Source organism: Ostrinia furnacalis, unplaced genomic scaffold (genome assembly GCF_004193835.3).
Source record: "Ostrinia furnacalis isolate ACB-3 unplaced genomic scaffold, ASM419383v2 OfSCF5287, whole genome shotgun sequence".
Lineage (NCBI taxonomy): Eukaryota > Metazoa > Arthropoda > Insecta > Lepidoptera > Crambidae > Ostrinia > Ostrinia furnacalis.
The window spans coordinates 132,607-144,658 of NW_021135526.1; the positions used below are offsets into that span (position 1 = coordinate 132,607).

Sequence of the window (12,052 nt, forward strand, 5' to 3'; positions counted from 1 at the left end):
GAACGTAACGTTATTTTACAAGTTGACAGTATCTTTGGCACTGACTCTTTCGCCTCTTCTGGACAATGGCCTCCCAAAGGAAGGACAAAGGTGCTTTCTGCTACTTTTAGTAGAGCCCAACTACGTAATGTAGTCTTCCGTTCATTGGTCGCAAGAATTTATTGTCCTAACAACTATCAGTTCTATGAGACATGCCCCGCCACTAATATAATCGGTTTGTAGTTTATATTCGCTGTCTAATACTCATAGTACAAGCTTCCCTTAGAGCCAAAGCACACGACGCGTTGAGGCGCCGCACAGCAAAGATTTTTGCACCGCCGCGCCGCCGCAACGCATCGAGTGATTTAGCTCTAAGTAGGTATAGTACTGGATGGCGGAGTGTATAATGTCCCATATTTATTACTAGCTTTCAGCCCGCGGCTTAGCCCGCGTAGAATTTTGTCTGTCACAGAAAAACTTTATCGCCCGCGTCCCTGTTTCAAAAACCGGGATAAAAACTATCCTTTGTCCTTTCCCGGGACTCAAAATATCTCTATGCCAAATTTCATCAAAATCGGTTCAGTGGTTTAGGTGTGAAAGCAAGACAGACAGACAGAGTAACTTTCGCATTTATAATATTAGATTCTTTATTCAAATGAGCTGCCGTGTCAGCCCTATCATCCACACTGAGTCCTTATGAACTCGGCAATGGCCGCCTCACCCAAAAACGATAAAGAGCCTCCGCACACAGTCGCTGGTGTAATTAGTGCCCCGTCTTCGCTCAGGCCCGATTAAGACACCCGAGGGGTAATTTGCTTAGATTATGCCTTGCCGACAAACTCACAATTTCCCGTATGGCAAGGATTTTCCGAATATTCTCGGTGTTGCAAGGATCGTGTCCGAGTGTTTTGTTTTAGTGAGTTTTCTTCCTTTTGAGATCTTAATATCGTATTACGTATTAACTAATCAACCGGTCTGGCTAGCCGTGGGGAGTGTAGACCAAGCCCTCCATTTGCCTTTGGTAAAAAATTAGAGTGGATCGTCCTCTTACAATGGAGACTAAATTCCTCCACCCTGATAGGAGAAGTCTTAATTAATAAATATCGAAAAATAAGAAAAAAATACCTTTATACTTAGTACTTGCAGTATGCACCTATTACAGGCAACTAAGGCTGATTTGCACCACCTAACTTTAACTGGAGTTTGACAAATTTTTGACGCTTGTTAAAGTTAAAGTCGAAGGAACCCGATCGCGTGGCAGGTCACCAATGCGCTGGACCGACCAAGTGAAAGAAGCAGTGGGAGAGTTGTATCCGTTTCTACAACCGATGTGAACAACGCCTCAACGTGACACCGACCGCTCTGCCAAGAGTGTAACAAATAAGAAGAAGAAAGTTAAAGAAAGATGGTGCAACCAGCCTAAGTTAAAGGATTTAGTAGTAAGAGCAACCCTCGTTCATTGTACGCCGAACGCTGGATGCATATTCAGAGTTTTTAAAAATACTGGAGCAATTCTAGTCTATGCTCGTCTCTCGCATGCTAATGTGGCTTTTCAATTTATGGACCTTAATAAAGAGGAGATTTTATTTCTGTACAGACACTGAGATACTTTCAGTGCATGATAATGTTATGGGTGCATAAATTACGTTTCGGAAACTTGTGAATAGTTATGTATTTACTTTATATTTTGCAAGTGAGCTTACAGATTTAACATGGAAATCATTGGGGGAGGCCTATGTTCAGCAGTGGACGTCCTATGGCTGAAATAATGATGATGAGCTTACAGATTGACTCAAAATACTCACTCATACTTTCTTTCTTTCATATTGCCAATTTGAAAGATAATTATATCTTTATTAAAATTTTTTGAGAGAGATTTGTAATTTGTGAGATTAACTTGATGCTTCGGTGTTGTTAAGGAGCAATCAATACTGGACATTCATCCGCGGCCACATTCAGAACCGTTAAAGGGCTGCCACAAGACACTTTGAATACAGTGACCTTTTTGTCTACGTCTACTTTGGGAAATAATACTCGTATACATAACCCCCCTTACTAATAAAAAGCTACACGCTTGTTGAACACTGTTGTAAAATGATATTTCCATATTAAACGTCAATTTCATCACCTAAGCTTGTATGAACATAAAATTTTATTTAACTGCCTCTTACTGCTCTTACTTTTGAGCTTTTGCATCTTTTCAACATTGATCCAGAATAAGGACAACACCCAATGGGAGTGAACTTGTGTACTTCTAGATTACCTCATACGTAAGGATAAAAACCCCTCAAGACTGAACTGAACCAAAACTATATTCTCATGTAAATGATTTCTTCACGCAATTTATTTATTGCAATACGCAATTCCATATTTGCGTCGCATCCCTACGTATTCCCCGCACGCTACACACAATTCCAACGGAAAATACATTTCAATTCTTTATTGAATCCTCCGACCCAGCCCGGGCCGTAACTCCGCTCCCCCGGGCCAAGTGACGTATAGCTGGACTAAACACTAACTTTTATTAACAGCTTGCCCACCAGTGCTTTACGTCAACCACTGATAACAGATAACGGGGATGGAGAGTGACGCAAGCACCAAAAAGTAGTGAAATCTAAGTTAATTTATATGTCGTTTCAGACAAATGACGTCCACTACAGGACAAAGGCCTTCCCCAAGGATTTCCATACCGACCGGTCCTACCCGCATCCAGGTTCTTTCAGTGACCTTTAAGTTAGTAGTTGTAACAGTGCGTAGGATTCTGTTAGATCAATTTATAGTTACAGCGAAACACCAACCTGCAGAACAGACCGGAATACCCCTTCAGCCAGATCTTGTAAGAAGCACGAGGATTGACCAACTGATTTCCTATGAAGATCTCCTTGACTCCTTGGATGGAAAATACCACCGTCTCGCACTAGACTTGAGTTTACACGATACACATCACAATGTTTGAGCGGATAGCACTTCAGTTTGAGTATTTCCACAGTTCAGTATTGAAAATCGTGACAAAAAGTTATGGGTAGCTGCTGCATAATGAAATATTTTCACAATAATGACAGTGACAGCGAAAATTCCACCTTCTGCCAACTTTCTATTGGTCAATGAAATGATTTAAAAAAAAGAACGCCAGCGTCTTTTGTCGTGGCGTTCCAATCTCGAATTTGAAATGACGGGAATCCAAAAGTAATTAGGAAGTCAATAAAACTACTTTAAGTAAAAATATTTTTTTTAATTCAATGAAAATGCTTACTCCTAACCAAATAGTAAACGCAAATAAGCAAAACAGATGCATGTAGTTCAGTTTGCTTTCTGCTACGAGTATAGTTTATGTATCTCGGATTGTTGACCCTCGGACAAAATCAAACATAAATTCACCCTTCAACGCCTTGACGTCTCGGCCTCGGACATAAATAAAAAGAAATAGATTCTTACACTAGTTTTATGTTTGTTTTGATTCGTTTCCATAAAAAATACAGTTTTATTGAGCTTTGCATCAAAACAATCTACATAAAAGGCGAAAGTGCAAATTGAAGTGGCTTCAGTTGCAGTTAAAGATAAATCGAAGACCTTAACTATTTACTGAAAATATCTAAAAAAAAAGAACCCGTCTATTTCGTCTCTGAATGTTTAAGACTAGTACTACGAGTACAATCATACTTTTAAAAACATTTTGGTCACAATATTATTGACAAAACCTTTTCCCTCAAAACAACTGTCATAAACAATCAAATATTAGAGATAACTCTCTAGAGACAAAAAACTAATACCATTACGGGGAAACAGAAATGTCTTTGGGCGGAACTGTAACGCGCAATGATGTAAAACGTCCATCTATAACATTGAGATCGCATTATTTTGAGGTTTGCTGAGCCTTGTCGATGGTGGAAAGGAAGAGTCCCTCATTATGAGCCATTATGGTTATGAGGTCCTCTCGAAACAAACATCTTTCGAATTTCTTTCTTCGTAGTTGCAAAATCGTGTCGGGTGAGTCGGGTGCGTTGCAAACTAACTACTGAAGTTACACTGGTGTCAGGATTAATGAACCATGATATGCATCTGGAATTCTCTATCAATCCGACGAGGCTTTGCGTCCCATTTCAACACAAAAAATCGCTTTACAACAAATTCTTCCTGAAAACAATGTTGAACCTTCCATCCCCTTCACTCGGACTTTCCTTTTTACCACTTACTTGTACAATCCCTCATTTAATGTACTTAAGTGTGAAAATTCTATGGTACAAAAGGTAAATATTAAGGGGAAAGATTATTGACATGAACCCGTAGGCCACGTTGGAGACAAGCCAATTCCTGTACACCCCGGCGAGACGTAATAAAAAGATAAGTATCTAAATATTCGTAATTTATTGCTGCCTTTGTTCTTCCTTGTTTTATATCTTTGTTTTCGATATTTATTTCCATAATAATCCCTATTCCAGTATTCATTTTAGTTCACGTTATACTAATAAAAACTTGATGAAATAGGTAAGTTTACTTACTAACATATTTCAATATCATTTACGCGAAAATGAGAAAATAACAGTTACCTAGGTACCTACTTATTCGTACTTTACTCCATAAAATTTTCAAAAAAAAAGAAATAGAACGTAGATAGGTAATAGGTACCTATCTAACTACATAAATTATGTTTTATTTTATGATGAATTCATTCTAAATTAAACTTTGCCAGGCGAAAGTCATTCTCTATTTTAACTCATAAAATATATTTTAGCAAATTCAATTCTTGATTAATGTTTTAGGGGTTTAAGCCCTTTTCAGAGCACTTACTTTTTGATAATATGGGGCAAGAATTCATAGGAATTCTGAGCTTTAGCGTAAAGCTCGCGTTAATCACACAAAGGGTAGTAAAGTCACTTGATCACTGATGTAAAGAGCTTACTTAGACAATTCAGGCGTTACCTAAGTGCCTTCAAGGCAAACAGGTCGGAAAATACTCTTAGAGAGTCATCAAGGTAATCAACAAGTGCCTTTGTAAATTCGTTGTAGATTTTGATTTGATAAAGATACCTTAATACATAAATCCTTGCATTATTTTAACTCGGAAAGCAGCCATAACGTAGTCAAAAAGGACAACGAAACAAGACGTATACAAATAAAGGAACTGCAAAAGTCAATAATTTTCTAAAGAAGCGATTAACAGCTATACTTAGGTACTTAATAGGTCAATAATTTATTACAAAACCATAATGTAAACGTTCATATTGATAATGAATAAAGTAAAACCTCATCATCATCATTTCAGCCATAGGACGCCTACTGTTGAACATAGGCCTCCCCCAATGCTTTCCATGTTGATCGTTGATCAATTGGTAGCGGCCTGCGTCCAGCGCTTCCCTGCTACCTTTATGATGTCGTCGATTTACCTTGTGGGTGTAAAGTTAAGTAAAGGAAAGTAAAACCTATTGGGAACCAAAATTTCGGGCTAGGAGAGAGCGGAGACCCACATAAGACGGTTTACCCGTTTATCCACTTTACCCCGAGACCTATCTATACTTACTAATTTATACATATTATATTACATAGTAATACATAGTTTTTATATTTCAGTGTCTCAAAATTTTAAGGTCTGTTTCATGTGAAATGAATCGCCTTACTGAAAGTCTTCCTAAAGTGTTTCGTACCTATTTTTCCCACTTTGATGGATTATGGCACAAGGGTTCGGGTTAGCCTCTCGGAGGACAGTCCATTAACACGGTCCTCAATGCAAATGCCGCGCCCTGGCTTCTGCCTCCAGCCATGATGTATTTATGTACTTTGACAGCGGTCAACTCAGGGCTGTCTCAGGCGCCGAGAAATTCCAGAAACTGCTTCTTTGCTGAAGATTTTTGGAAGAGCCACTCAGGCGTCAAGTTATAGGTAGTAATTTAAAAATGTACCGCCACTCTTAATAAGCAACCCTGCTTTCCCAACTATGTGAACCCCCACATAGTTGGGACTGAAAGGGTTAAACAAACTGGTACTTACAATCGTTTCGTTAGAATAATTTGGGCACGTTTCATCTCTACGAATTGCTGCAAATTGATACAATTAGGCTGAGTTGCGCCACCTAACTTTAACGGTAACTATGACGGTAACCGGTGCTTTTTATATGGAGTTTGACAGATTTTTGACGTTTGTAAAAGTTAAAGTGAGATGGTGCAACCCAGCCTTAGAAATTACCGTGTGCATACTGCATATGCCTTCTTTTGTTGAAGTATTAGCCATTGAACTTTATTTATACTTAGTGCTTCACTATTTTTCTCTGTATTAGTTTATTTCTTTATTTCTCTTACTTGATTTTTCTCAAAATATCAGCCCTACCTCTCTCCGTTTGTCCCTACGTCCGAGACGATCGATTTGAATCCATTACGTGTTATGAAAACACCTTTTACGGAGTGCGCCATTGAAATATAATACTAAAGTGACAAATGTAAAACGTGGGCACATCGGGGACCGCAAGTAGCATCGATGATACAAGCGAAGAGCTAATGTATCTGCTTCCTTTGGGGAACAGGGAAGACTATTTGAAGAGGGCTGACTTATGGAGAAAATATTAGATATACCTTACACACCCCACTTTTTCTGTCAGCACCAATCATCATTATGTAGAACTTCGTGTTGTTTTAGAGCGATCCAGCGAAATAGGTGGTCTTGCAGACTAAGAATAATGTTTTGCTTTATTGCTGGTACAAAAAAAATGTTTGATACTCCGTTTTGTAAAAAGAATACATTGAAACAGTTATTAATACAGGTACAGGATCGGCAAAAACATAGCATATTTCACGGAACAGACCATTCTTATAAATTAAGGATCTAGGTTAAAAATCTTGGGTATCAAGCAGCGCAAATATTTCAGGTCATACGGAAATATCGCCGGAGCTGGTATCTCATAGTGTAGCAGCTTGGCCGACGCTCCCCAAGCAAGGGGTAAACAAAAACAAAGTGCACTAAAGTACCTACATGTCACCAATTTCATGGTTTCGCTACTTAAATCTTTTTTGACATAGAACAAAACGCACATGTAGAGTCGCAAAAGCAATAGACAGTCAGAGAGCTATAAAACTGACCAACGACTCAGGGACACAATTTGTGTTAACATTCATAAAGTAAGTATTATTAGTTAAATCACATTTAGAATTTTTGGAAATTCTAACTTAATTAATACTCGTATTAGGTCAATTTGGTAGGCGGAAGTGAAGCGTGACGTTCCACCCATTAAAAAGAATTACGTTTAGAAGATCATTGTATCAAATACCTGTACTGTACCTATCTGTTCACCAGGATCATCGTAACAAACATTCGGATGGTTTTAAAAGGTGTGAAAGCAGCGGATGTAAGCGTACAATATATTCAGCGCTCCGCGGGAAGCCGCGGCGGATATTACAGCTGCTTGCACAAGCGCGACTAATTCCAGGGTTGAACAAGGATACCTACCAGAGTCTTCTGGAACCTGGAAATGTCTGGAATTTTTGCAGCCCAAGATCTTTATTAGAAAATTAGATTAGTAGACAAAATGACAATACCTAATTACGACGTGCATTATTGGTTGATGACTACAATACGGTGTCTATAAGGCCATCATAGATAAATGAAAGATAAGGTACAAGACTATGCCCTATTTTTTTTAAACAACTAAGTAGTAAGGAAATCTGGCTGATAGTATATCGTTACAAGACAAGTTTATTCAATGAATTGCCCTGAAACTGGTCCACCCACATGGACCTGACAATGAAATAAAAATAAATAAACACACTTGATTTCAGAAACTTTAAAAAACATAGCAACCCTGACTGGCTGAGTCGAGCACGTTTAAATTGCGTTTATTGTTAGTTGCGGCCGAAACGAATAAACAGGTAAGTGGGATTTAAACGATCGCTCGCACGACGATGCCGTATCATGGGCAGGCAATTGTGAACACCTTCGTACCACATTCGTACAGCGGTTAGGAAGTTCAATCTCATTCGGTTAAATTCGAGTAGAAACTGTAGTTGCAGCCATTCAAATGTTTTGCACAGGGTAAATAGACAAGAGTTATCTTGAAGTCCAGCTATCTCTCCTGGCTACGTGCATAAAAAGTTACGCAAAGAATACTAAATGCACCAATGAACATAATTATTAAAAACCATTAATCTTAACTCCATTTATAAGATTTATCTACGAATATAAGAACCTTTTTGAGTTGGCTTGATTATCGTCTAGAATAGAGGAACAAAACTAGCGTGTTATCCAACCGCCCTAGATAAAGATGTGGGGTAAGCGACGCGCGCGCACCACGCACGGAGCACGTGTGGTTTCAATATCCGCCTGTCAGCTGCCGGGCTGCTACGGAATTCGCTGGCTAGTCCTAGAGACATGCTCCTACTTTACTAACTCAATAAATTCAATATTGCATCAATGGATTTGTGCATTTTTTTGTAACGTTTGATAGTAGTAGCATCATAGTACGATCTCTCAAACCTGTCTGGCCAAAGCGTAGAGTGTAGGCCAAATCCTCCATTAGCCTCTGGTTTATAAGAGAGAGTCCCCTAAATAAATTGTATATTGCAAAGAATAAGCTGTATGTTTTCTAAATAACGAAAAAGTAACAAAAGAAATGAAAAATGACCCTATGATGATGGCTCAAAACACTCAACAGATTTCCAAGTTTATCAAGGCAAAGGAAGTTGATCAGATTGATCCGATAAGAACTATTATTTCCTTGCTTGGTAGATTATCTTCTAACTCAAAGTTAACGTCACTCAATAATGCGATTTCTACATTTACAATTTCTACTACTCATAGCTACTTACGCAAAACTGTTATTAGGAGAAGTTTACTTAGTATTTTATACTTCGTCAAACCACGCAGGTAACCCTTTTAATCGGTCGCATCTGCTGATCAATCAATCAATCAATCAATCATTTCAGCCACAGGACGTCCACTGCTGAACATAGGCCTCCCCCAATGCTTTCCATGTTGATCGATTGGTAGCGGCCTGCGTCCAGCGCTTCCCTGCTACCTTTACGATGTCGTCGGTCCACCTTGTAGGTGGACGTCCCACGCTGCGTTTTCCGGTACGCGGCCTCCATTCCAGAACCTTTCTGCCCCATCGGCCGTCAGTTCTGCGTACTATGTGCCCTGCCCATTGCCACTTCAGCTTGCTAATACGTCGGGCTATGTCAGCGACTTTGGTTCGTTTACGCATCTGCTGATGATAAATTAAAATACCTAAACTAACTTTAAAAAAATCTACGTAAAAGTATTTGTTTGAGGCTTGTCTCTAGGACTGTAAGCTCATGGAAATAGTGCAGTGTCGCGCGCCGGAACAGCCGGCTGCAGGCGAATGACTGGCTTATGTTCTAAGATGCCGGCAATATCTGCCTTATTGTGGCGTGTCTAGGCTATTTATTTATTCTACAATATTTCAGAATACGGTTGATACAAAATATTACCTGCCTGTCTCTCACGTTGCCGAAAACCCAAAAGAATTCACCCTTTCGCAGAAAAATAGTAATTAAGCAGTTACTCGAATAACCAAATCAACGCATACCTTCTTTATTCATCTTTTCAGCCACAGGATGTTCACTGTTGAACTGAACGTCCTACGCTGTGCTTACCGGCACGTGACCTTCATTGAAGAACCTTAATGCCCCATCAGTTCTGTTTTGCATGATAAGTGCCTCTGAGCTAAAACCTGTGGTAATGTAATTTATTATGCTCCCTTCTCGTAGTGCTGTTCAATATCATAATCTATTGGTCAATTCTGTACATGAAATATATTTTCATAATAACTATCAGGGGGTGATTAACTGATTTAGTGATCGATACTGATGTCAAAAATGCAATCAGTAAAATTTTTGTCTGTCTGTCTGTCTGTCTGTATGTTCCTTAAAGAAACAAAAACTACTCAACGGATTTTAACGAAACTTGGTACAATTACTCTTCATACTCCTGGGCAGGTTATAGTATACTGAGGAATTCCCACGGGAACGGGAATTAGCGGGAAAATCCTTTTCTATGAAAAATCTAAACCGCTTAAATTAGACGCTTGAAGTTTGGCATGCAGGTACCATAGTAAACTTAAAGCTTAGTTACAACAGGATATTTCAAAATTCCCACGGGAATGGGAGTTAGCGGGAAAAAACATTTGTATGAAAAAATCTAAACCGCGTAAGATAGATGAAGGGGGTAAAACGGGATCCACGCGTACGAGGTCACAGGCGGCCGCTAGTAATTAAAATAATTCCATACTTAACTACCTACTTAAAGTACCCAATAACTATCATTATTAAAACCTATAACATTTAAGGCCAACATAAAAATACTGCAAAGAGGGCGCAAAGTGAAAAAGAAAAGCGTTTATTATTTTATCACCCTATACATCACGCGAATAGTAAGGGGAACAAACTCCGTGCTCGTATGGGCGAATGAAAAATCAATCCGTCAAATCCAATAAAATTGTGAAGCTCGATATTTTGCCGGACTTTATTTGTAGACACAACGACAGTGCTAGCGTAGTTTTCATTTTATGATTCGGAGGCAGAAATAATAAAATAATACTACAAAGGAAAAAACAATATTTGTGGCCAACAGTTAATAAACTCGCACTGCGCCTCTGTGGATTTTTGTGTGGGAATTGGGTATTGAAGTGGGAATAGTTTGACTGGACGGAAAATATTTTTATTTGCTTTGAAAAATTATGGTAGCGTGCGTCCACCACTGCACGCATATTTTGAAACCACAGCTGAAACATACAAGTTTGATTGTTTGATAATATTAATTTTAAAAAATGAATGTTGTAAAGTAATGTTTTTTAAGTAAACGCTGCTTCCTCTTCCTTCCCTCTCCAAGACTGATTCGTTTCAAAAATACCATGTAACGGTTACGTTATTTTAACATTAAAATATTTTTGAACGCAATGCAAAAACGTCAATGTCACTGAAAATGTCACAATGACAGTTCATTGACATTTTGCGGTCTGCACAGCTGATTACTGTTTTCTTTTGAGCAACTTTACTTTTTGTAGTAAAAATACATTAAAAATATTTCATATGGTGCTGATTTCGCGAGGCATTAAATCTATGCAAAATATATTACGATTGGGTAAAATTCAATTACGTTTTACAATAGTTCAGAAGGTTATCAAAACGTTCATAATTTGTGCGTAATTCTAGTGTTAATTTGTAACTTTAACTACTTCAGGTTCCCTGAATGTTACAAGGAAGATGTCGTCAGTACCAGGAGTAGTGGAAAGTACAATTCGAAGCAAGCTGCAGTCGGCTTTAGAAGCGAAACATCTGGATGTTATAAACGAGTCGTACATGCATAATGTGCCTAAAGGCGCGGAGACGCACTTCAAAGTTGTAGTCGTATCTGATAAATTCGACGGCTTGCCATTGATCAAGGTAACTATAGTGGTTTTAAAGCTTAAGAGATGTATTATCATGTTTTGTTTCATAAATTGAACTCTGCCAATAAGGGCCCTCTTTAGCAAAAAACCTGAATATCCTTGCCGATTCACATAACATGCCCAAAGAGTAAGATCTAAGATTCCAGTGCATTTTGTAGACAGATCAAGCTATATCTTGTCTATAAAATGTCATCAGAAAAAATGCTGTTTCTGATTTTATTCTAGAATTTATTTTATTTCAGCGACACAGACTAGTAAATGACCTTCTCAAAGAAGAACTGCAGACCGGAGTCCATGCTTTATCCATCGTAGCCAAGACACCAACGCAATGGGACGAAAGTGACAAAGTGGTGGAGAGCAGTCCTAACTGCAGAGGTGGTTTTGGGAAATAATAGGTTATTTAATTTTAGAATTATTAATTAATAATAATATGTATGTACTAGAACAGTAAATTGTTTATTTTATGGAAGTCTGCAACTTTTAATTCCTAATGTATCTTTTCATTTTTAGATTGAAACACCAACTTTGTCTAGAAATTGAGCTGATGGAATAGTCAAACGTCTTAAATTGCAATTTACAGTAGGTATCGACATCGAGTATCAAAATAGGTTTGTTTTTAGCGCAAGTGTGTTGGGGGCGTTGTTACTTTATGCTACCTACATGTATTGAGGGACTAAAATAAAT

The 12,052-nt window shown here is 38.4% G+C and overlaps 1 protein-coding gene across 2 annotated transcripts; it reads left to right on the forward strand.

Moving 5' to 3' along the window:
• The first annotated feature begins 10,926 nt into the window (after positions 1-10,926).
• Positions 10,927-12,006, forward strand: LOC114360922 (bolA-like protein DDB_G0274169). 2 transcript variants are annotated; one of them, XM_028315796.1, is made up of 4 exons: positions 10,927-11,061; positions 11,161-11,363; positions 11,611-11,763; positions 11,879-12,006. In XM_028315796.1, exons 1-3 carry the CDS (start codon positions 11,010-11,012, stop codon positions 11,758-11,760), a joined length of 405 nt encoding a protein of 134 aa, XP_028171597.1. In that variant the 5' UTR covers positions 10,927-11,009; the 3' UTR covers positions 11,761-11,763; positions 11,879-12,006. The 2 variants fall into 2 exon arrangements, with proteins under 2 accessions (XP_028171597.1, XP_028171595.1); XM_028315794.1 differs by lacking the exon at positions 11,879-12,006 and having other exon boundaries at positions 11,611-11,825.
• The last annotated feature ends 46 nt before the right edge of the window (positions 12,007-12,052 follow it).

Coding starts and splice junctions, on each gene's coding strand:
- LOC114360922 (XM_028315796.1), top strand. CDS start 11,010: ATGGTGCTGATTTCGCGAGGCATTAAATCTATGCAAAATATATTACGA. Junction 11,062..11,160: donor GCAAAATATATTACGATTGG/GTAAAATTCAAT, acceptor TAACTACTTCAG/GTTCCCTGAATGTTACAAGG. Junction 11,364..11,610: donor ACGGCTTGCCATTGATCAAG/GTAACTATAGTG, acceptor ATTTTATTTCAG/CGACACAGACTAGTAAATGA.